The 21,961-nt window shown below is 40.9% G+C and overlaps 2 protein-coding genes across 2 annotated transcripts in view; both read right to left on the reverse strand.

The window, feature by feature from the left end:
* On the reverse strand, nt 1-15,126 carry LMLN (leishmanolysin like peptidase). Its single transcript, XM_067298638.1, has 17 exons — nt 15,025-15,126; nt 13,995-14,092; nt 13,874-13,904; nt 13,140-13,222; nt 12,516-12,633; nt 11,458-11,636; nt 10,604-10,709; nt 10,309-10,403; nt 9,278-9,395; nt 7,909-8,016; nt 6,090-6,166; nt 5,291-5,401; nt 4,374-4,506; nt 3,609-3,768; nt 2,476-2,606; nt 1,545-1,755; nt 1-553 (listed from the first exon to the last, which is right to left on the reverse strand). The coding sequence occupies exons 1-17, from the start codon at nt 15,124-15,126 to the stop codon at nt 453-455; spliced, it is 1,962 nt and encodes a 653-aa protein (XP_067154739.1). The 3' UTR covers nt 1-452.
* LOC106498434 (protein mono-ADP-ribosyltransferase PARP14-like) overlaps nt 15,060-21,961 on the reverse strand; it is an 18,687-nt gene continuing 11,785 nt past the window's right edge. Inside the window, exons 11-16 of the mRNA XM_067299335.1 lie at nt 20,539-20,706; nt 20,068-20,274; nt 19,365-19,973; nt 18,645-18,790; nt 17,125-17,299; nt 15,060-15,903 (exon numbers count right to left, since the gene is read on the reverse strand). Of these exons, the coding sequence (XP_067155436.1) occupies nt 15,614-15,903; nt 17,125-17,299; nt 18,645-18,790; nt 19,365-19,973; nt 20,068-20,274; nt 20,539-20,706 (1,595 nt within the window). The 3' untranslated portion in view covers nt 15,060-15,613. The remainder of the gene's footprint in view (nt 15,904-17,124; nt 17,300-18,644; nt 18,791-19,364; nt 19,974-20,067; nt 20,275-20,538; nt 20,707-21,961) is intronic.

Consider the following 21,961-nt stretch of genomic DNA (forward strand, 5'->3'; position numbering starts at 1 on the left):
GCCTGGGTTACTAGCAGTGATCACAATGGATTTTCACATGGCTTTTGATTAAACCACTGAGGTATATTTCCAGTTTGAGGATGCTTGCTACCAGTCACAGAGGACATTAAAAAAAAAGTTTTACTACAGAAAGGTTCTCATTTCAAACCTTCACCAAGTTGCCAGGCAGTCTAACACAGTCAGCACAGTGGATCTTATTACTGTGTCAAGATGAAAGGTTGTAAGTCAGGAAAATACTGGCACTTTTTGAGATGACAATGTAAGTTTTCCTCCTCTCAAACCCTGGCTGCTGCTGTCAGCACCTCCCTGGCAACTATCAGTGCTGCTACTTGCCAGGAGAGAAGAGGTTCAGCAGAATTCAGCTGCCTGTAGAGACAGAGAGCTCTCGCAGTGCTCCACAATAAGCAGTGCCGCATGATGGTATCGTCTCGAAACACCTTCTTTCCCCATGCTTAGCTCCACGCGCAGAGAAAAAATCCTGTTAGCAGGGGAATTAAGTTAGCCATCAATAGCCAGAGGGTAACAACCAGACTGGATGAGCAGGAGCATAAGTCTAGACAAAAGACAAAAACAAGAGAAAATAGCATATAGGTAATAAATTTTACAGGTAGAGGCAAAAAAGAACAGCAAGTAGAACACTTAAAAACAAACAAACAACCCCCCCCCCCCAAAACTACCACCAAAAGGCAGGGGGAACATACTTGTAATAATCCACACTGATTCACTTTAGCTTTCAAGGCTAGGAATTCAGTATAACCAAACAACATGATTATTCCTTTACTATTAAATAAATTTCTGCGCTCCTTCAGGAAACAGCAATTAGGAGAACAAATGAGAAAACGTATCACTGTTGCAAGAAGAGAGCGGGAAGTTTACCATGGCATGGCCAGGCAGAAGCTGCATTTCAAAGTCATAAACTCTTGAAAGACCGTTTTATGAACATTTTTGATCTGTACGGGTGTAAATCATGTAAAAACCCAATCCACAGAACACTAAGATGAATAGTGAGGGAAAAAAAATGGGAAAACAACCAACACATGAAACACAGTTTGTCCCTATGGTAGGTAACTGCATAGCCACAAAGCTTAAGAAAATCACAGATACAAATGTAAACCTGCACAGATAAAGATGCACGAAAGAAAAACCCCAGAAACAAAAAACACACCAAGTATGAATTCAAACAGATGCTGGAACTCAGGTTGACATCTCCTAGTTTATATGGATTTTTCATACTAAAAACTATAGGAGCTATAGGAGCCATTTCAAGCTGTAGGAGTCATTTCAACCACCACTGAAATATTGCCATTTCTGAGACAAAGCAAAACGACATGAAATGGTATACAAAAACCTAAGTATATGAAGCTGAAAAAGAATCATAAATGTAGGTAAACTAACCAGGTTTATTTTCTCTAGAAAACTGCAGGAGAGACAGCACATCCAACAACTAAAGAATTATTTAAAGGCTTAACAATAAACCACAAACCTTCAGTGTTTTCAGACATCTTATCTTAAGTTTCACTTCAGCAAATCATAAGGCAACCTACCAATTGGTGCAACTCTTGTTAAGTTGGAAGCTGGAGGATCGCGCTCAGGGGGACAGGAATCACAGAAGTCCCAACAGGCTGGACAAATTAGATTCCCAACATGTACCCAGCCATTCATCTGAATGCTAACACTTAGTACTTGACCCGAGCGACTGCACAAGTACGCAGTGTCCTTGACCCAAACATACAGCCCTTGTGGAGAACAAGAAACCTTGAAATAGAGAAACAAGATCAGGTCTCTATTGAGATTTATCAAAAAAATACATTATGGACTTTCAGGGTTCTTTCAGTTAGTAAATATTACATTTGGTAAACAGCCTGCATACAGCACAGATTAACTAGAAGTACGTTAAAGAACTCGGATCGACTGTGTGTCTCAATGATGCTTAAAGCACAGACTGCTTTTTCCACGCAATTATGGTGATAACTGGCTGAGAATGAATAAAATTATGTTTCTGCTAATGACTATGTACATTTTTAGAGTTGCGCTGTCTTCAGAGCGATACCTCTAAGCAAGGTTGCCTAGGGGAAGACGATAATGAAAAATAAATGCTGTGTGTGCAGTGCTTCCTCCTTGGGCGGAGGGGGGGGGAAAAAATCAGCGTGATTAATTAATGTTAAATTTCAACAGCAAAAGATTCCAGTACAAGTATTTCCATTTAGTTGTAGAGAAAGTATCACAGAGATAAGACATAGGAAGTAACACAGAAATCTTTTCAGTGGCCATGTGCTTAATTTGATGCATCATCTAAATTACAGGCTTATGGTTGGAAGATACTTATTTTCAAATGCATGTCATATAATCTTGTGATTTAAGACAGGGAAGATCATGTACAGCGTCCAAATACAAAGTTTTAACAGTCGTGGTCTATATTTTAAACCAGACTTTTTTCCTTTTATGTTATTAAAAAAAAAAGAGTAACATACTTACTTGATAACATCCACTACCCCAGTCGGGGTAACTGAGTTTCCTCCTGCACTGCTCCATGACAAAAGCTGATTTCTGAATAAGACATACAGAGTTTGGTCCGTATTTCTCTGCACCATAGTTTTTGGTAGGATCTAAGGTGGAAAAGAATATGTTGAATTACAATTTACTAAGTGAACAGAGAGTCTAATTTAATTTATCATAATTAGCAAATGCCTTCACAGGCAATTTCAGGTTTACTTCTGGGACCCTTCAGATGCTTCATCAGATCTGCACACCTTGTGAACATTGCCCTGCCTGAGAATTGTACTGTAGTGAATATAAAGTCAGAAGGAACTCAAGGGAAAACAAACAAACAAACAAACGTTGGGGGTAGAGGGGCCCACTGTTCAACAGGACTATGTGGTTATATTTGCCCCCAGGGAATGCCAGTCCAGATCGCTGGGGGGACTGTGTTGTTGCAAGGTCTTTTTGGTGGATTTTGCTCATCTGTTTGGATTTTTTTTTTTTTTTTTTTTTAAAAAGACAGTTAATATCCTACAGCATTCTGGAGCTCTGCCACATTGAAAGTTAATGCACTGTCCTGGCTCATGCTCTGGCAATTCCCCAAGCTCCTTGCCTTGAACAAAAATCTACAAAGATGGAAAGTGGAACTATTTTTAGAGATTAAAAAAAAGTGAGCAACCAACCCCTCTCCCAGCCATACTAAAAAACAAAATAAAAAAACCCTTTTGCCTTGTATTTTGGTCAATTTGGGATAATTTCTGTTTAGCTCTTAAGTGATTCTTGTGTCACATGTATATCCAGGAATTAAACACAAGATAGCTGGGCTGTGCTTCTCCTCCCAGCAGAGCCTTTGCACAGCTGGTAGTTTAAAACTAGTTTCACATCCAATTAGTTGCATATAGAGCAAGAGAATCAAAAAAGATTCACTCCAGTCTACTTGATTTTGTATGTTAAGAAAAATGGAGGCTAAGTGAAAATAAAAGTGATCAGACCAACCACACAAGAGCAAATACACCAAAGAGCACAGAGAACTTGTGTTCTGAGCCTCACACTTAAATGCAGTTGCTGGCATCAAGCAATAGATGAACAAAGGTGGTCTCAAACACCACACTGAAGTTCTGAAAACTGACCTGGTTGGTTTTCCAGTATTCTACAGTCTGAGCTGCGTTGAAATTCACCACTCAAATGCCAACTGAATTCTTGACTAAAGGGACAATAATCAGCGATTTCTACCGAGCCACCATAGTAAGGCAAGTCTTCTGCTGGCACTCCGTTTAGATTGTCAAAATACTACAAAACAAAACAGGCAGTGAAGCAGTTTCTGCAAAGACAAGTGTACAGCTGTTTTTTTTTTTATAAAACCAAACATTACAGCTGTAGTAATGTCAGTGGTAACTGCTGAAGAATACTATTAACAGCAACTTACAGTATCTGTGGATCAAATGAGCTCAAAGTATTTAAGAAACTGTGCACAGAAATTCATATTTGCATGTATCACTTCTTCCCACCCGACAAATAGTCACCTCTGAGATGAAACAGAACAAATTTCTTAGTACACAGCAACACGAGGCAGCAGATCAGGTAAAGTGATACCTCAAACAAAGCATTTCAAGGAGATTTCCATTAAAAAGCAACTGCTTCATCTGGAATTTGGTCAAAGAGCCAAGCAACATCCTTACTGTTTCATTAAGATCATGGGGATTTTTTTTTTTAAGCCTCCAGACTTCTTACAACAAACTAAGCGCTTCTCTTTCAAAGAAGAGATTTTTCACAATATCTATTCTCACCTAACAGTTCAGAAGAAAAAAACCGAAACACATCCAAATGTAATTATGTGGCTGCAAAACACAATAATGCAAATACTTAGTTATCTGGCAAAGTAAGATCCATTATACCTGATATTCCTGAGGTAACTGCTTTGGAAACTTCTGCAAGTTGCACACTGCTACTGCTCTTTGGTCCTGTCTGCAGGTTAACTGCAAAGGATTACTCCTCAAAGTGTCACAGTATGGACTGATTAATTGCCTCCTTCATAAAACAAACAAAGTCACATTAGATCACATTAACTGCTTTTCATAATTTAATTAAACAGTTTGTCAAGACTGACCAAATGTGGGGAAGAACAGGAGCAGACAATCACATAAAAGCATTACTTGCTTGTCCAGAAGCTAATTAACGTTATTTGCTTGGTTATAAACCTGATTTAAAGAATATCAAGTCAGCAAACAAACAAGAAAAAAAATCACAATGCACTTGCACATTTTGTTTTAATGATATTGCTTTAAAAACTTCAGAAAAAAAGAAGAAAAAAGAAAAAAGTCTACAAACACAACAAGACATGCCCGCTATGTAGCAGTGCCCTAGAAGTCTATGAATAGTGTAACAAAACAAACAAACAAAAAAACCAGGCTAGGCTTTATTTTGAAGATGGGTATTATCTACTTCTGTTGCTTTAGGTACAATCCAGTAGTGCAGCATGCTACGGCTGCACTTTAATTAAAAGGGCCAAATAAGAAAGCCACATTTTTAAAATCAAGTCCCTTCCCTCCTCCCTAAGCACAGCTCTCTTACAGAGTAAATAAGTCCTATGTCCCAAGATGCTTGTATTTGTACTTATTGGGTGGAACACTTCTATTTTTAACATATTTAGTGCGTTTGCTTCTTGCCTGTATTCTGCAGGTATTTGTGACAGCTTTCCTTCTTAATATGTATCTACCTTGATTTCTTTTTACTGAATTGCATTTGAAAAAGACAAATATAAACAAGCATCAGGATTTTCTCTTTATTTTTTGAAAAAGACTGTATTTCTTACTTTTGTCTCTTTTGGTCAATCCAAAACTTGCAGCTCTTCATTACAAAGTCACAGCCTTTGTTACGTCCCCAGTCTAATTTCTCTGCCATGCTGTAATTTGCTTTATACCAGCTGTAAAGGTATTTTGAAATGAGAAGACAGTTACTTAAAAGCAAGTGTTCTAATTAATAGGACAGCAGTTCAAAGAACTTCATGCTGTGCTGTAAGGTCTTCAGCTGAAGAAACAGGGCAGTTGCACCCTTTTCTGTCCATAACTAATTATTTTATAATTTCACTATTTTTCAAGTCACAATGAAGAGAAGCTAAAAGAAAAGCTTATTGCTCATCTGTTCAATAGCAATGTATCTGCAAAGGATTAGAGCATACCAAAAAATATTTTTTTCTAATGCGCTTACATATATACAGTAATTCTGCACTCAGACAGAAACATGAAATCTTAGACTAGACAGTCTTGCTTTTCTTCCATGAATGCTTTCTATCTGCAAGAAGAGCTGAATAAATAGTCAATACTTGTCACACGGAAGTGAGAAGAGATTTATACCAAGAAAAAAAAGTAAACACAGACTACAAACAGAACTAAGCATTGCAATACATGTTCTTCATGAATAGCTTAAGCATGGATAGTTTTTGAAATACATGAAAAAATAAACATACTTGGTATAACTCCTTGTCTAATGTAATGCTAATTATACTAATTATTACTGTGTTGCAGATGCATCAGTTCCAGATAACATCAAGTACAATGAAAAACAAAAACACACTCGAAACAAAAAATATTATTCTTTTTCTTAGCTCTTACCCAGTGTCTTCCATTAATGCCAAGGTGATCCTGGAAAAGACTCTGTTCTGCGTATGGGATCCAGTCATCGCTTCATTCTGAAAGTTACCAATTACTATTAGTAAGGCCCTGAAAAACGATTAACATTATTGTAAGAAAATGCTTATTCTGAAAAAGCATTTTATTTTAGAGCCAAACATTCAGACGGCGTGGAATAAGAAGTTCCAGTCTCTTATTACACACAGTCAAATCCCAGCATCTTTCATATAAGGGATCAAAACTGCAATTCCCTTCCCCATCCCACACATACAAAGCTTCAGTATTCCAACAACCAGGAGCCTTATTCCAAATCCCAGTTTGACCTTATTCATGACCAGTTGGTACCCTTTTTTAATTTAGGGTAAAATAAAACTCTTCCTTCCCCTGGCATATTTGTCAGCAGCGATCATATACCCTTTCAGTCCTTTTTTGGCAGGCTGAAAGTCAAGCTCATTTAGCTCCCTCTTGTAAGACTGATTTTTAATTTTCCTAGTATTTCTAGTAGTCCTTTTCAGGAAAGAGGTGCACAGAACATGATTAAAGGAACACAGCACTCCAAAGGAAGCTTCGTTAGTGTGACAGTATTTTCCATCTCTATTAAAAATAAGCATGCTCATGACATCCCTGAACAGCAGCTCCGGACATCTTGAGGTTTCCTAGTCATCTCAATCTACAATTGCTAACACTGTGTCTTTTCCCTGCTCAGTCATTTCCGCTGGATAAGCTTCAGGCTTACAGCGAAGACATTCACTCTTAATTACACAACCCTGGGATTTCAATTACTGAATTTTGTCTCATTTCTATTATTTCTTCAAACCATGTAGCCTTCCAGCCTTCCCTCTGCACTAGTGTGGCAAGGAGGAGTTATCACCAGCAGACTTCATTAGCAAATTTGGCACTATCACAGAAATATTTACTGAGAGTTGATTCAAGACCAAACCCAAATTCTATAGGTAACTCTCCAGACAAGAGCTTTCTTTGGAAAGATGGAAAGGAGACTAGTAACAATCTCCCTTTGGCAAATCCTTTTCAGTTCTTAAAGTCATCTCCAAAACTAACAGCAGTTAGTTTTGAACTACTGTCCCACACCAAAGTTTAATAACAATTAGGAAAAAAACAAAAATTTTGGTCAAGGAGTACATATTTTTACAGTTCACTTTCAAGAAGAGTTCTGGCCTGAAACATTTCCTTTATGGTTTACTTCACTATATACAACAACAATTAGAAAGTGTACCTCTGCCAAAAATATCATATAATTCATAGTTCTGTAATAAGAAACAAAGTTATAAGCAAAAATAAACTTCAATATCAGGAGATAAATGACTGATTCCTTGATCAGATGAGGTTCTGTAGTGGCAATGACAAGAGCTAATCTGGAAGAGGGCACATGAACAGAGATGAAGTCAAGGTAAGGAACAGACAGAATGTTCAAAGACTCTATGTGTAAGAGAGAGGATGACAAATTTGAATCGACTCAAAGGAATACCCCCTTTCCCCCACAAAGGGGGTACACCTTCCCAAAAGGTCAAATGGAAGAAAAAACTAAGAGACATGTAGTTTTTTAGTAGTCGGCTCACCTCAAACTCATATTCTGAGAATTGCTAATGAGGTAAAATAACAGGTTTTATCTAGGAATTGGAGATTTAAGTATTAGTAAGTTAGTACAGTTTATGACGTATGCCAGCGATGTTTGATACATCTCGGTTTTCAAGGCTCCTACACGTACCACTGTAAAACTAAAGGGGGGTGGAGGGAATTCCACATTTCAGTGTCCCCCCACCTTTCTCCCATTAGCACTAACCTCCAGCAATCTCTTCTCCCAGTGATTGAGCTCAGTACCCATACCACCTTGGTTTTCAAGCTCCATTCCCTCCAGGATCGGACAATTAAAATGTTTCCGAGCTTCTTCCTACAAAGAAAACATTTCAATACAACTCTCAGTATTTTGAGAGACACATATACACTTCTCTTAAAGAGTTATCTTTTAAAGATATTTCAGCATTTCCTTTTCAACTGCTTTATTTTCCTCTGAATGAAAAATACTTCTTTTACTGACAGGTCTACTACACCAGCAAATCCCACAACACCAAGCCTGACAATCTGTCTACTTATCTCCTGGAAACAATAAAACAGCAACAGAATTATCTGGGGAAAAAAAAGTACACACTAAATAGTATTATCAAAAAAGTAACAGTGTATGAACACTTACAACCCTGCTTCTGTCGAACATTTGAGACAAACGCTTTTCTACTAGCGAGCAGTACGCGTCAGCTAGTTTTGTATGGGAAAATGTTTTCTGCAAAATATTTGAAAGTCTTCAGAGGCATCACAACATTGCTCTGGTCTTGTGGCCAGGAGCCCAAAGCTTGCCAGGCAGGCACTACCTAGGAGCACCCTAATACTCTGACCAGCTTGACCAGCACGACCAGTATTTCAAAACACCCACATAATTAAACAATGTTTGCTCTAGATACAGTGATAGATTTAAAACAAACAAAAAGGATTATTTGTTGCCAAATGTGACTAGCATTATAAATCATTCCCAATTCTAGCTTATCATACTTAAAGATATGTTTTCTGGGAGGAAAAAAAAAAAAAAAAAAAAGTCAGAGGTGTGGGAGGAAAGACAGACATTTCCAAAAATACTCGAGAAATTTCTTTTTAGATGTGACAAAATGTTAACTGCATTATTTTGTAATGGATAAAGTTATAGGAAGATGAAAATAATGTTTTTAAACAAGAAAAAAATAGGATGAACATGTAATGAGAAAATTATCACAACACTATCTGTTAAGGCAACAGGAGTACTAGGTGCCCAAGGTTTCCAAACAAGTCTGCAGGAAAACACCTGAAGAGTGGGATTAAGGAATCTCTTCATCAAAGTCAACTCTGCTTACCCTCTTACAGTTTATTTCCCAATCCTATCATTGTCTCTTATTATGTCAATTTATTAATCTCATAATGTCCCTCAACCATTTTCCACCTTACTTTAGATACTCCTCCCAACTAATCATACCATCTTAATTGCATAGTCTTTGGGCCATATTTTAAGAAAAAGGTATCCAGCGTTAGGTTATTACTTCTTAAAGAGTAAGAAATATTTATGATTTAAGAACAGGACGGTAATCTTGGCATACAAAGTGTAAAAGTTTAAGTTAATCCATACTTACAACTACACGAGGTGTTATCAGAAGATACACAGCATGGCGCAGCATTTTGCCACCACGTATATCCCATAACCTCACAGCTTTAAGAACAATCTTATTGCTCCACTCGTACAAACCTAGACTGTAAGAAAAATGCTTGAGTTACAAATATTTTCTACAAACATAGGCTAATGTGCAAAAATTTATCTCCATAGACAAACAGAATCAAACTTAATCTTTATACTTCTCATTCTTCACAAAGATTTTTATTAGGCAACATTTCTCCTTTGTAAGAGATGCATTTCCTATATATCCAGCTCTGATTTAATAAGCCAAACTAAGTAAAATTACTAAAAAAAAGTCTGCAGACTCAAGACTTTGCTACAGTTATTAGACCTGTAATGAAGGAATTAAAAAGAAAAAAAAAAACACTCAAGATTTCTCTTACAAAAAATAACCTGAACAAAAGAAAACAAAACCAACCTCTCTATCCTTCCATTTCCAAAAAGCCTAAAGGAACATTGCTACAACCTTGCAACAGTATCAACTAAATGAAATAAAAGCCCCAAACCAAAAAACCCTGACACTGCAATTCATTCACACAATAACAAGTCAGAAAAACCACCCAGCAGACTACACGTATTGTCACTTCTCCATAGCTATAGAGCTTCAATGATAGATATGTCTTAAATAAAAATCAAGTACACTGACGTTAGATGGACTGCAGAAAATATAAGTCTCAACTTCATAAGGTGTTTGGGGAGCACTGAAATTTGAGTGTGGGTAGTTCTAATGTTTAATTTTAAGGCTCCTAACAAATAAAATCCTCCCTTAGTTTTTAATGTATGGGTATTATAAGTGCTTAACACCAATGCAATGAAGGACTAAAAAGAAAATGAAAACAATGTTGAACATAAGAAAGGCAGAGCATTCCAGTAAAGGAATCAGGTTGGATTTTCAACAGGCTGACAGCAAGAATATTTCTAAAAAAGCAAGCTGAAAATATCCTTCAATACAATGGGAGAACTGAGAGGTCCAATACATAAATAAGATACCTTTCATTAAAAGGAGGAAGCCCATCCACGGATCTTGCTGTTAAAGGTTTTCCATCATCATCACGATAAAATGCAAACAGTCCAGCAGAGAAACCCTTGAAGTTAAAAACCAAGCCAACAGAAAACTTTGGTAAGTTCTAAGTTGCACCTCAAGGCAATTAGCACGTGAGTTGAAGGAGGCAAGCAAGAGTTCCCCCCCACACACACACACACATTTCTCTATTGCGGTGAGCTAGAGGAACATAGGAAGAGAACACAAATTTCCACAGATGCATTTTATAACATCAAGCCTTACCAGCGCATGGATAATCTCATGTTTCACTGTAGACAACATGCCAACAAATTCCTGAGCTTGAGTTGAAATCATATTCGGACACAAGTTAGCATACCCTGCTATTGGCCTGGAAGACAGTTTTTAAGTTAAATTGTTTTCAGTAAAATACTAGCCAATTCAAATCATATTCACTTGAAAAAGCAGAAAGCAATACTTTTAACCCTTCTACCCAATTTAAAAGAAAATGGAAACAAAAGACTAATGTAGAAATAAGTCCTTCCAAACAATTTCCCTCCATCATTTAACAGTACTGTTACTAGTTTGCTGCTGAAATTTAGGGGGAAAAAAAAATCTCTAATATATGTAGCTAACAGACATGTATTTTTATACATAATATATCTCCAATATTCCACACAAGTTAGTGATAACAGCACAGAAGAACTAAATTTTAGGTAGGGCATCATACAGTTACCAGATGTTTGTTTCAATGACTACAACAGAACTAGAAACATCAGCCACTCCAGCAGGGCCCATTTCCATCCTTCTTTAAATTGTGAAAGTATGACATTCATGAAACAGCATCTTGACATAAAGTTTAGACAAAAACAGGGGAGGATTAGCCTTGACTTATACGCCACAGCTTTGCGAGTTCAGCATTATATGATTATTGTTCTGCGGTTTTATAAGAATACAGTGCTTTTCCTCAGTTCAAATATATTACATACTTATTAGCCATCAAAGAAGAAATTGCTTTACTTCATTTGTAACACTTTTACTTTAGTATACCACACACAACACAGGCAAACAATTAAAGTCCACTTATAAACACCTAAAACCCTCAAAAGTTAATAAAAAATTGTATAGGGAATACCTACCTGTCCATTTCAGCTTCCAGTTGGCAATAGGCTGCATATGCAATGATGTTTTCATGGCCGCACCTTTCAGTAGTGAGAGCACTCACGTAAAGTACAAAGTCAGCATCTCGCACCCCTTCTTGGTCAGGCAGGCCGGTGGGTCCACAGTGCCATTCATTCTCATTGCACACCCTGCATTGCTTTGACAACATCCCCAGGAAGAATTAAAACATATTAGCTATGATAGATGCATTTTGTCATACAAAATTTCTAGCTCAAAGTCAAGAATAAATCCCACCTTAAGACACCTGAAAATGAGAAAACTCTCTATGAAAACAATAAATGAAGCAGAGCCAAAGAACAACTTTCAAACGACTATTTTGATTTATTAGTTTACTGCTCCAAGGTGACCTAAAAATCAGAAGCTAGAAAGGTGGCAGCTTTTGAAAAAAGAGCTTGTCAAACCAGATATCCCAAAATTGGAACAATTTCTTACTAATGTAAAAATTCTGTTTGGCAGAAATAGTATATACAAATAGCAACTGCATTTTACATTTAATCTGATATATTTTTAATACTTTAATTGAAATGTCAAGCTAAAAGAAAGCTAGAGATCTGGTAGTCACACAGTCTAGTTGAATCAAAAATTCATATCACAAAACAAGTTAGAAGCGTTTCCTGTGCTGTGCTCCTCATTCAGTGGATAATCTAAGTGAGGTCTTCAAAACCAAAACTTATGATTAGTTCTATGAAAATCTGACTCATTGATAAAGGAGAATAATGAAGTAGCTGGTCATAATTTGGACATGATATTTATCAACAACAGTTCGGAATCTCATAATCTCTGTACAGTTTGTTATACCGCAAGCTATAATAGTATAAAAGTCAAGTTTTACTTGACTTTTGGTTCAGTAGCATAAACTAAGAACCTCCCACTAAATCAAGTTTTCCTGGTCTGCCACTCAAACCTAGTGATCTCCCATGAATGAGGCATGCACAGTTAGCAGATTAACTTTTTCAGCAATTTCTACAAGCCATCCTTCTTCAAACGTTAAGCAGCATTAGATGGCTTAGCTTACCTGGAGGTGCTTCTCAGGAACTATAACTGGCCCACATCTTGTATGGTCTGCACAGGCTCCTCGGCAGTATCTGTGAGGGTCAGCTTTCTTCCTTAAATACTGGTTTGTTGCACACTGCCTTCAATCAAACATGAAGGACAGTCAGCACTATTTTAGAATTAAAAAGAAACCGTAGAATAGTTTTACAGCACCCAAATAACACCGTACTACAGATCTTTAATACAGCATCATTGTAACTTTCATGGTGAGAAGTGTTGGTTATGCTGCACTGGAAGACACAACGCTTCCAGTTGTTATAGGAGTATCCACAGGTCCAAAGAGAGATTAGGAACAGGTTCATAAATGGAGATACCTATAAAAGGAAACAGGCAGGGTGCGTACCCTTTAAAATCTCTGATATAACCAATGTAGATGCTGACCACAGAAGGTGGCCAGGTTTGTGCATTCTCCCTAAACAGCTTATCCTACCGCCAGTATCTGAAAGAGAATAGTGGGCCCAATGAACCATTGGTCTGATCCCACAGGGAATTTCTTATGCTCTTATTCCATTCTTATCCTAAAGTCTATGCAATACAGTCTTAAATATCAAATATAGAAAGCAATTTTCAACCAACTTTCACATACCTGCTTAGTAATATAGTGCCTGTAGATTTGCGCACTTGAAAAGTCTTCTCCAAATAAGAAATAGCTTGTGGAAAGAGTTTGTTCTAAACAAAACAAAAATAAAAGTCACCTAGTACCAGTGCAGACTTACAAGCACTAACTATCAAGTTACATGGAATTTCCTAGATGCTGTGGTATGGCAGAGTAGCAGAGATCCAGACTTCCTAATGGCTTCTTAGGAAGTTCAATTATTATCAACATACGCAGGAAATGTTTGGTTCCAGCACTCCCATATTTTGGTATTAGAATGACAGAACGAGCAAGAAGCCAGTCATAATTTGGATGTACAGCTTCAAAGATGTTGAATCTATTTCAGGCCTGAACTTACTAGTCACTGGAACTGTCCATCACAAATTCCCCCAGAGCTCCTACCTCTTTCTTGTACTCCTTACTGACACAAGTGTCTCAAGAAGAGCAATGAGAGATACTTACATTGTTCTCAAGGCTACCAAAAATTTTTAAAAACACATTGCTCACTGAAACTTTTGAATGTTGAGTCAGAGCAAGCAACTGTTACACAACATTTGACCAAGTAGTATTTAGGAGAGAGAGGAGTACACAAAGACCTGGTTTCCCTGATTAAAGGGATATGAAATAGCTAGTAATCAAAGCCTTTAATTAAACTGGCAAAGCCTTAACTTCATCCATATAACAAAACACACACAAACAAAAAAAGCAAAGCAAATATAACATACCTTTATAAGGTGTCTTTTCTCAGGTAGCAAACTATATATTAAAAAAAAAAAAGGAGTTTTAATCGAAAGGATTTGCATTCTTAGATAGGGAGGAAAGAAGTGACTGCGACATGACACTTACTCCTCAACGCTTCCGTCGTACACGGTCTTAATCCGCAGCTGCTGCCCCACATGTCTCTTCAAGACGTGATTTTCCTTCAGAGGGACCTGATAGACCACCTGCGGGAGAGGGGCACCGCGCCATGAGGGAGGGAGGGAGGGAGGGACACAGCCCGCCCGCGCCCCGAGGCGCAGCCGCCTCCCGCCCCGCCGCCCCTCGCGCCCCGCACCCGGCGGCGGCGGCACGGGGGATGTGGGGCCCCGCGCCGCCCGGGGGGACCCGCCGGCGGCCGCACCTCGCCGCCGCGGGGCACACGGTGGTGGCAGGAGGACGCGGCGGAGGGCGGGAAGGCGGCGGCGCGGGCGCAGCCCGGCGGCGGCAGCGGCAGCAGGAGCAGCACGGCGGCGAGGGCGGCGAGCGGCAGCCGGGACCGGGGACAGCGGCGCCCGCCGCCCGGCTCGGCAGCCATCTTGGGCTGCCCTTCCGCCGCGTCTCCATGGAGGCAGCGCGGCTGGCAGCAGCCGCCGCCAATAGGGAAGCGGGGAGCGGGGGGGAGGCGGGGCGGGGGCGGTAGGCGCTCCTGATTGGACGCGGCTCGCCTCGCGGAGAGGGGCGGAGAGCGGAGCCGAGGGCGGGGGCGGGGCCTGCCCGCAGCGCGGGCAGCGCTGGCGGAGCAGCATGTGCAGTGTAGGCGGGATGCTGCAGCGCGGGCAGCGGAGGTGGGGACAGCACCCTGCGGCGTGTGCAGTGCATGTGGGGCACTGCAGCGGGGGGAGCGCCCTGCCGCGGGTGCAGTGCGGAGCAGCGCCACGCACAACACGGCGCTTTCCGGCGCCTCGGCCCCGCAGCGCTGCACAGCCGCGCGTGCCCGGCGCCGGCCAAGCAGCCGCGCAGCAGCGGCGGGCGCCAGCGCGGGGCACTGCGGCCGCGGCGGGTCGTGGCGCTCCTTGGCCCGCGCGCGCTGCTGGGGCGCCCCGGCCCCCCTGGCCCCCTGCTCAGGCCGGCGCCGGGGCGGCGCTGCGGGCCCCAACGCGCCTCCCTCGGGTCCTACCAACAGCGACTCAGGAACGTGACGCAGCTCCTTGAAATTACTTTTATTAAAATCAAATCGATACGGCTTTCGACTGGCAGTGCAAGAAATTACCGCTGTCATCGTGCATCCAGCTTGCGAAGATGCGTTTCAGCTGGGTAGACGCTGCTGTTTCACAGAACTTAAATAATTTTCCAGTGTTTGATTTTGAGCTGGGTAACCCAGAGTGCCCCATAGGTTACTCTGGGCAACTCTATCCAAGGGTTAATGCTTCCATGCTGCCTGGAAGAAATCAGGGGTTTTTTTATTTTTATTATTATTATCTTAAAAATTCCAAAAGCCAAGTTCTGATTTCCGTGATGCAGCGAGTGCCCCTAAGACACGGCTACAGATTTAGGAATTTACACCTTGGAGGTCGCTAAGTGCGCCACGATGGCATGGGGCAGGGGTGAAACAGCGACCGCAAAGTCCATTTTGGACTCTTAATGGCAGCAAAGGTCAGTGGATCCCTGAGAAAACTGCACTGGCGAGCAAGGTTATTCCGTCCGAGAGTGAATGTTTTAAATAAGTCCTTGCAGGCTGCCCCTTGGCACTTTATATTAAAAATATTCTATTTCCTGAAAGTAATCAGGTACTCCGGGTATGCTTGAATGTCATTGAATATGACGAACATCCTTGGAAGATTCACGTTATCGACCACGCTGTCATACAGGTCGGTAGGATCTGCTGGGTTTTTTGGTGGTGGAGTAATGAGGCCCACGCTCCCGGCACAGTATTGCCCCGTGAGGACCCGAGCCAAGTACATGTATTTTTTGCCATTCGTATCTGGTCGGGAGTAAGTATCCTGAGCAGAATAATTCGCCTCGACGGCAAAGTAGGTCCCATTTCCAATCATGGCACCTGTTTGGAAGGACAACAGTTCCAAATAGTTAGTGTTTGTATTCACAGAAGCAGCCCTAAAGCTCCTCCCCACTTTTTTTTTTATTATTCTGCAGAATAAATGATAAATTGGTGTAAGTGACAAATTGGGTAACAGCACAGTTCTCGGAATAATCGTTTGTACCAGAATCCAGCATGAATCTGCTTGGATGTCAGGTACAGAGCAGCGGAGCTGTCATCTCCCAGGTTTCCTTTCCTACAGAGAAAAAGATTCTTCTCTCTGTTTAGCCTCATGCAATTTTCTATCTACTACACTGCAAATTTTCAGCAGTCTTTTCATCTTAAAATGACTACAGAATTGTAATTACAGTTTTCCAGTTACACTTCAGAGTCAGAAGCTGGAGGAAGCATGGTTCTTTGAGACAGACTGGATCCAGATCAGGCTAAAGTGTCAATTAGATCTGAATTAAGCGTCCGGCTCTCTCATGATGAAGCCAGCCCTATGCGTGTACAATTATGTCTCAAGGCAGAAAACCTTAAGAAGAAAAAGCAAGCACTTTTGGGGTAAGCTGGCGGGACTTCCAAGAGCAACCGGCACCTAAATTCAGCCCAAGTTCCACCTCTTTGGATCCTGTTCCTCATCTTTGAATGCAATCTGATACTAAACATTGCATGGCTGTGCTAGAGGAACTGGAAAAGAAAAAATACCAAAAAACAATCTTTGAACTAATAGAAAAAATCTTTCTGCTATATAATTAATAGCTGTCCCCCACAGCTATTAAAGGGGAAGGAATAATTAATTAATTTAAATTGATTCATCTGTTAAAAAAAAAAAGTGGGTGGAATGGGATCATCTGATTGCTTGTGCTGTGCTTATCTTCGGAGGCAAAAGGAGAAGTCTCTGCACCGCTACTCTATGAGCTGCCTTTGCCCAAGACGGGAGGATGCTGAGGGCAGCCCTGGCGCCCAGGCGCCAGCAAGCATTTCTCGAAGGTCGCCCGGGCTTGCTTTCAGAGCAGATGAGCTTCCTCTGAGATCTCCTCGATGGTGGGGTTCATAAACAAGAGGTCGACAGACCAGGTCAGAGCTTCTGTCCTTGCAGGCTGTGCTCTAGAGTCACTTTGATTTTGTTCTCCAACTTCATTCAGGCCTCATGTTGTGCCTACAGCACTATCACGCTGTTACCCCCCTCGAATATCAGGCACGTGTAGAAGGAGTTAACTGCGTTGGGGAATGACTCACCATTCCTTCCAGCAAAGCCACGATTAAATCCGTTGTAATTGATGGTGCTCAGCGAGGAGCTCCCTGTCCCGTGAAACAGCAACTTCTCATTATTTTCATTTTTGTTCTTCACATCCAGAGAGCTCTTTTTGATTTGGTAGGTCTGCCAGAGGAAGGGATTTTGTATTCTTTCAATCTGCAAAGTAACAAAATAGAGCTGTATTTGTAGGGACCCGTATTTATCATGACAGCAAAGCATTAAAACAAAACCAAGCTTAAAGAAGGAGAGCAGTTAGCACGCTGCCCTGTTAGCGTGTGGTTCCGGTTGGGGAACTGGGTATGTGAGCCTCTGCAAAATGAGACACCAAAGTACTAGCTTACAAAAATGTTTTTGAACTTGGTAATTTTTGTCATACACCCACCTTGCCTAATATACCAGGTACATAGGCGATTATGGCAGCTATGCACCGGTATTTTTGGAAATAAGCAGTTGCACTACGGCTAGAAGCAATGGGGCATTCATGTAGCACACATTCTGTACATCCTAATCATCCTTACTGATGATTTTGCCACTAAAGGCTAGGCTGTAGCATTACGTTTAATGTTTCTCTTCTAGATCTCAGCTTGAAAGTCAAAATTACCCCTTCGCTGTGTAGCTTAGCAGCCTATGAGAAACTGCTATATAAAAATAAACTGATAGGAAGATAGATGTTGCTGGCTCCTTATGCGAACAATCTGAATATAGCTTGGGGGAAATATAGTATATTTGCATCCAAGTATAATCTTAAAGGCATTGCTGTAAGAGCTTTCCATTTTCAGCAGAAAAAGGACTCAGAGCTTTCCATTTTCAATGGAAAAGACATGCCATTACTTGATCTTTCCCCTTCTACACTTATATTTTCCTCTATTCATGTCTTAGTGATCACACTCAGCGAGTCTCATCACAGGAGAAAATTGTTTCAAATACCTGTTCCCACTCTTATTTTTATCTTATTTCCTCGTACTTATTGCCCCTCCTTGCTTCTAAATAATTCCACATTCTCCTTGGCCATTATCTTTCCGTACAGTGTTTCGCAGACTTTTCAGCAAACAGAAGCAACTCCCAACGTTTTGGTTAAAACCAGCACCGAGCCTGGCAGGGAAGAAGTCCGCTCTGAAGGCGGTGAGCTAGTGAAGAGCTTCACGGCCAGCCTGCGAGGTCGGGGCTGTGGGGAGCTGCTGGGGCAGCGGCGCTCCAGCCGGGAGCGGACCTGGCCACGGCTTCCCTATCTAGATCCGTTTCAACACTGAGCTTCCCAAGTGGAAACACTGAGTAGCCAATTAGCTGGACGCAAACTCATCCTGAAGACTGGCAGCCACTGGCTTTGCGTGACCGGTGAGGAAGAAATGCCGACGCAAGCCGTAGGAAACGCGGTTTGGTGCCGTGCTGCGGAGGTTGACACGCGGGAGGTATATTAGCCTGCGGACACTTTATGGACGAGTACGTAGAGCGTCTATCGACGTTTTCAGCCAAAGAGCTCGCTTTTTTCATAGGACCTCACCTTCTCTATGGGGAGGCTGGGACAGGTTTTCTGAAAGGCCTTCTGCACGTCCAGATACTCCTGGCTCGCCGGCGGGAGGATCACCACCTTGACCCGCTCCTCCTTCATGTCTTCCCACTCCGCCGGCAGCTCTACCGCCTGCTTCTCTGCGAAACAAGGGTGGGAGGATTAGCCCAGCCAGCCAGCGTGGTTTTACAGGCACATCTCTTCCCAGCGGGCTGGATGCAGAGCGCTGAGAGGACAACACCTTGCGCAATGCTTTCTCCCGAGAATATTCTCTCTCTCCAATAAATCGCTAGTTCTGTAATGCGCTGATAAGGTTTTACATCTCACCACGAGTCTGATCACCCCAGTACTAGCACTCGGCTAAAACAGGTTTTAGAACCACAGAAGAATTTTGCTCGTTATTTTATACACCACTTCCTTCCTTCGTCAGACTTACGCGTGAAACCTGTGCTTGTGGGTCACATAGGTATGGATGTGTTTTGTATTTAAACATAAAGTTCTGGGTTTGGTCATACCCACCACTAATTCTGAAACTAAAGACTGCTGGCTGTGGCATGTCCAGCAAAAGAAAAAAAGAAAAAAAAAAAAAAGGAAATAATAAACAAAATGTTGTGGAATAGCTTTACTTCTTTGGAATACCTAAGTTTGTATTTATCAAAATTATCATTCACTAATCATCATTAAATTTTTTTGATTAACAGAGCTGTAAATTACCTTCATTCTTTGGCACACGTTGAATGCTGAATGTTGTTCCTTGGTCATCATTAGCTTGTAGAGTGTTGAGATCCACCTTGTAATTCTTATTCTTAATTTTGACAGTAACATGTGCTTTTTTAGCTATTTTGGCATCCTCCAGCTGCATATTTGTCAGTTTATCAAAAGCTACAAAAGTATCATTGCTTCCTGGATACCGCCATTCGACCAGGTTATAAACAAGTTCTGCCTTGGATTGTTCTTCTTGAGTATCCTTAAGTTTTTGGATCATATTTTGAACTTCCATAGAAACAGAATAGACATCTCGGGTAATACCAGAAATTTTAACGTGTGGGGGAGACTGGTTGTTTTCAAGCTGAATGGTAACATGTTTTCTTCTCTGAAGATCTGCCAGAGTCTTAATCTGCCTCTGATCAAAACTTTCAATTAGCTCATCTGAAATAATGTTTTCACTTTGTTCCTTTAAAATCGAATTCTTTATCCAAGATGCAGCATCATCCACATTTTTTTGGCTTTCTCCACAAATCTGGAATGTGACTAACTCAACTTTCTTCTCCAAAACCACAGGTTGTTTCTTCTCAGTGGATTGTTTTTTGCTGAATGAAAATGCTGTAAAGAAGTACATGGTAAAACATTTCTTTTAGTTTTGTTTAAAAGATTTTAGTTTTATGTGCCCACGCAAATGGAAAACCCACCTACTTACATGCTAACTTAGATTCATCCGTATCAGAATCATAGGCATCTAACTCTTGTCTTTTCTTCATGCTTTCGTAAAATTCACCGTTCATCTTTGTCTGGAAGATGACTATTCTAATTTTTTTCAAATGCTGTACTGCTTTTTTGCTTGCAAATTCAACTATAGCATCCAACATGTTATCAGCTACCTTTGCTGGACTCTGTCCTGCCTGACCTAAGCGAAAATACAAAACATATATCAGTCAGTGAACAATATTTGAATCGAGGCCAAATGCAGAAAGCAGAAAGAACGTCCCAGTTGATACAGACTGGTATCACTGTGCTGGTAGTGTTTGAACTGACCCCAGTGAATTTTCACAAATCACAGTTTATGCAGTTTCTTCAGAAATCTGCTTTCCCTATTGCAGGCATTAACATTGTCCCAGTTGCTGAAATACCCCCATCGCAACCCTGGTCGCTCTCCCGGGAAAACACAAACCTGTTCCAATGGCTGGGAAGGCCACGGAGGCGTACATCTGGAGCTCACACTCCTGGAGCACCTGGGCGACCTGATTCTTCACATCCAGATTGTGAATCAAGTGGATGATTTTGCTGCACAGCAGCTTTCCGCCTTGTGTAGTAACAAAGCCACTCTGAAGCTGCCCAGCTGGACGAGAGAAGATAAAGAAGGAGACGCAACACTTTCAGAGTGGCCACCCCTTCTGATAATGCAGCTGTTTATATTGATGCTAGCGTACACTGGAGTAATACAGAGTGGAAGAGTGGAAAAAGTGGAAAGAAAGCCACTGTGCGCTCTATTATCCTGGTTTTAGTTGATTCAGATTTTCTCTGCAAATCTTCTGATTTCAGAATTTCTTTGAGACAGTGACTCAAGTGACCATATTTTCTGTTTGACTGTAATTTTCTGTGTTACAGTAAACACATTTGGGACCTCTGGTAAGAAATAGTTTCCTATTAAGTACAACATATGAATTTATGTTCAAGTTAAACACATTTACTTTGTACAGCTCACTTATCTAAAAGCATGCCAATGGAACATGCCCAATTCATTTGTATGAGAAATACTTTCTTGTGCCACCTATACCTTAAAGCCTCAAATTATGATTCTGCAGAAGAGCTGAACAGTTAAAATAATGTCATTGAGATAATGACCAACTCACCTAAGAACTGTGGTATGGAATCTCTAAAAAGACTTTTGCGTTTTTCAGAGCACTTGTGTTTGATTACAAGCATCTAAAAATGTAGTAATTTTGTGAGGATGGACGGACTCATGAATATAGGGTTCTAAACCACTTCACTGGTCACAAAAGTAATGACTGACTGAGAGATGCTCTGCATGTGCTGGACCAGGCTGTAATAAGGGAGAGGCCGCAGAGCCAAAGATGAGAAAAATATCCAAGAAAGTCCATCTCGAAAGCTAACTCCTGGACTCACAGGAGCAACGTTTTGTTTTTGCAGCCCAGAACCTCTTCCATCTTGCGCTCCTGGGGGTCACCCACAGCGAGCAGTGATTTAACTACTGTGTTGGTCTGGCCAAATGCGGACACTACAGAAGAAGTGATCAGGGTAACAAGCAGAATTACATTATTTCAAAGAAAAATAATTGCGCATCTGTGAATACAAAACCAGACTGCCTTTTCTTAAGAAACTTAGGAAGTCATGCACCTGCCTAGACCAACAGAAAATATCCCATCACTTTTCCTCAGTACTGGCATCAGTCTTAAAACTTCACCCCAGAGCTGATAATAGGTGAGCTTAAAAATTATGCTAAAGTCAATTAGACTATTTCTGTTCTTAGGTCAGGCACACGCATGAATAATCTCAGGAGTCAAGACCTTAAACTACAATAATTTCCAAGCACTTCTTAGCATCTCCAAGAGGGTGTCATGACAACAGGATTT

This window comes from Apteryx mantelli, chromosome 6 (genome assembly GCF_036417845.1).
Source record: "Apteryx mantelli isolate bAptMan1 chromosome 6, bAptMan1.hap1, whole genome shotgun sequence".
Taxonomy (NCBI): domain Eukaryota; kingdom Metazoa; phylum Chordata; class Aves; order Apterygiformes; family Apterygidae; genus Apteryx; species Apteryx mantelli.

Excerpts from the sequence above, each read along its gene's own strand:
- LMLN (XM_067298638.1), bottom strand. The coding sequence starts at position 15,126 with ATGACAGCGGTAATTTCTTGCACTGCCAGTCGAAAGCCGTATCGATTT. Across the intron at positions 11,637-12,515 it reads TTCCTGAGAAGCACCTCCAG|CAATGCAGGGTGTGCAATGA; the intron begins GTAAGCTAAGCC and ends ATGTTGTCAAAG. Across the intron at positions 8,017-9,277 it reads TGATAACACCTCGTGTAGTT|GAAGAAGCTCGGAAACATTT; the intron begins GTAAGTATGGAT and ends TTTTCTTTGTAG.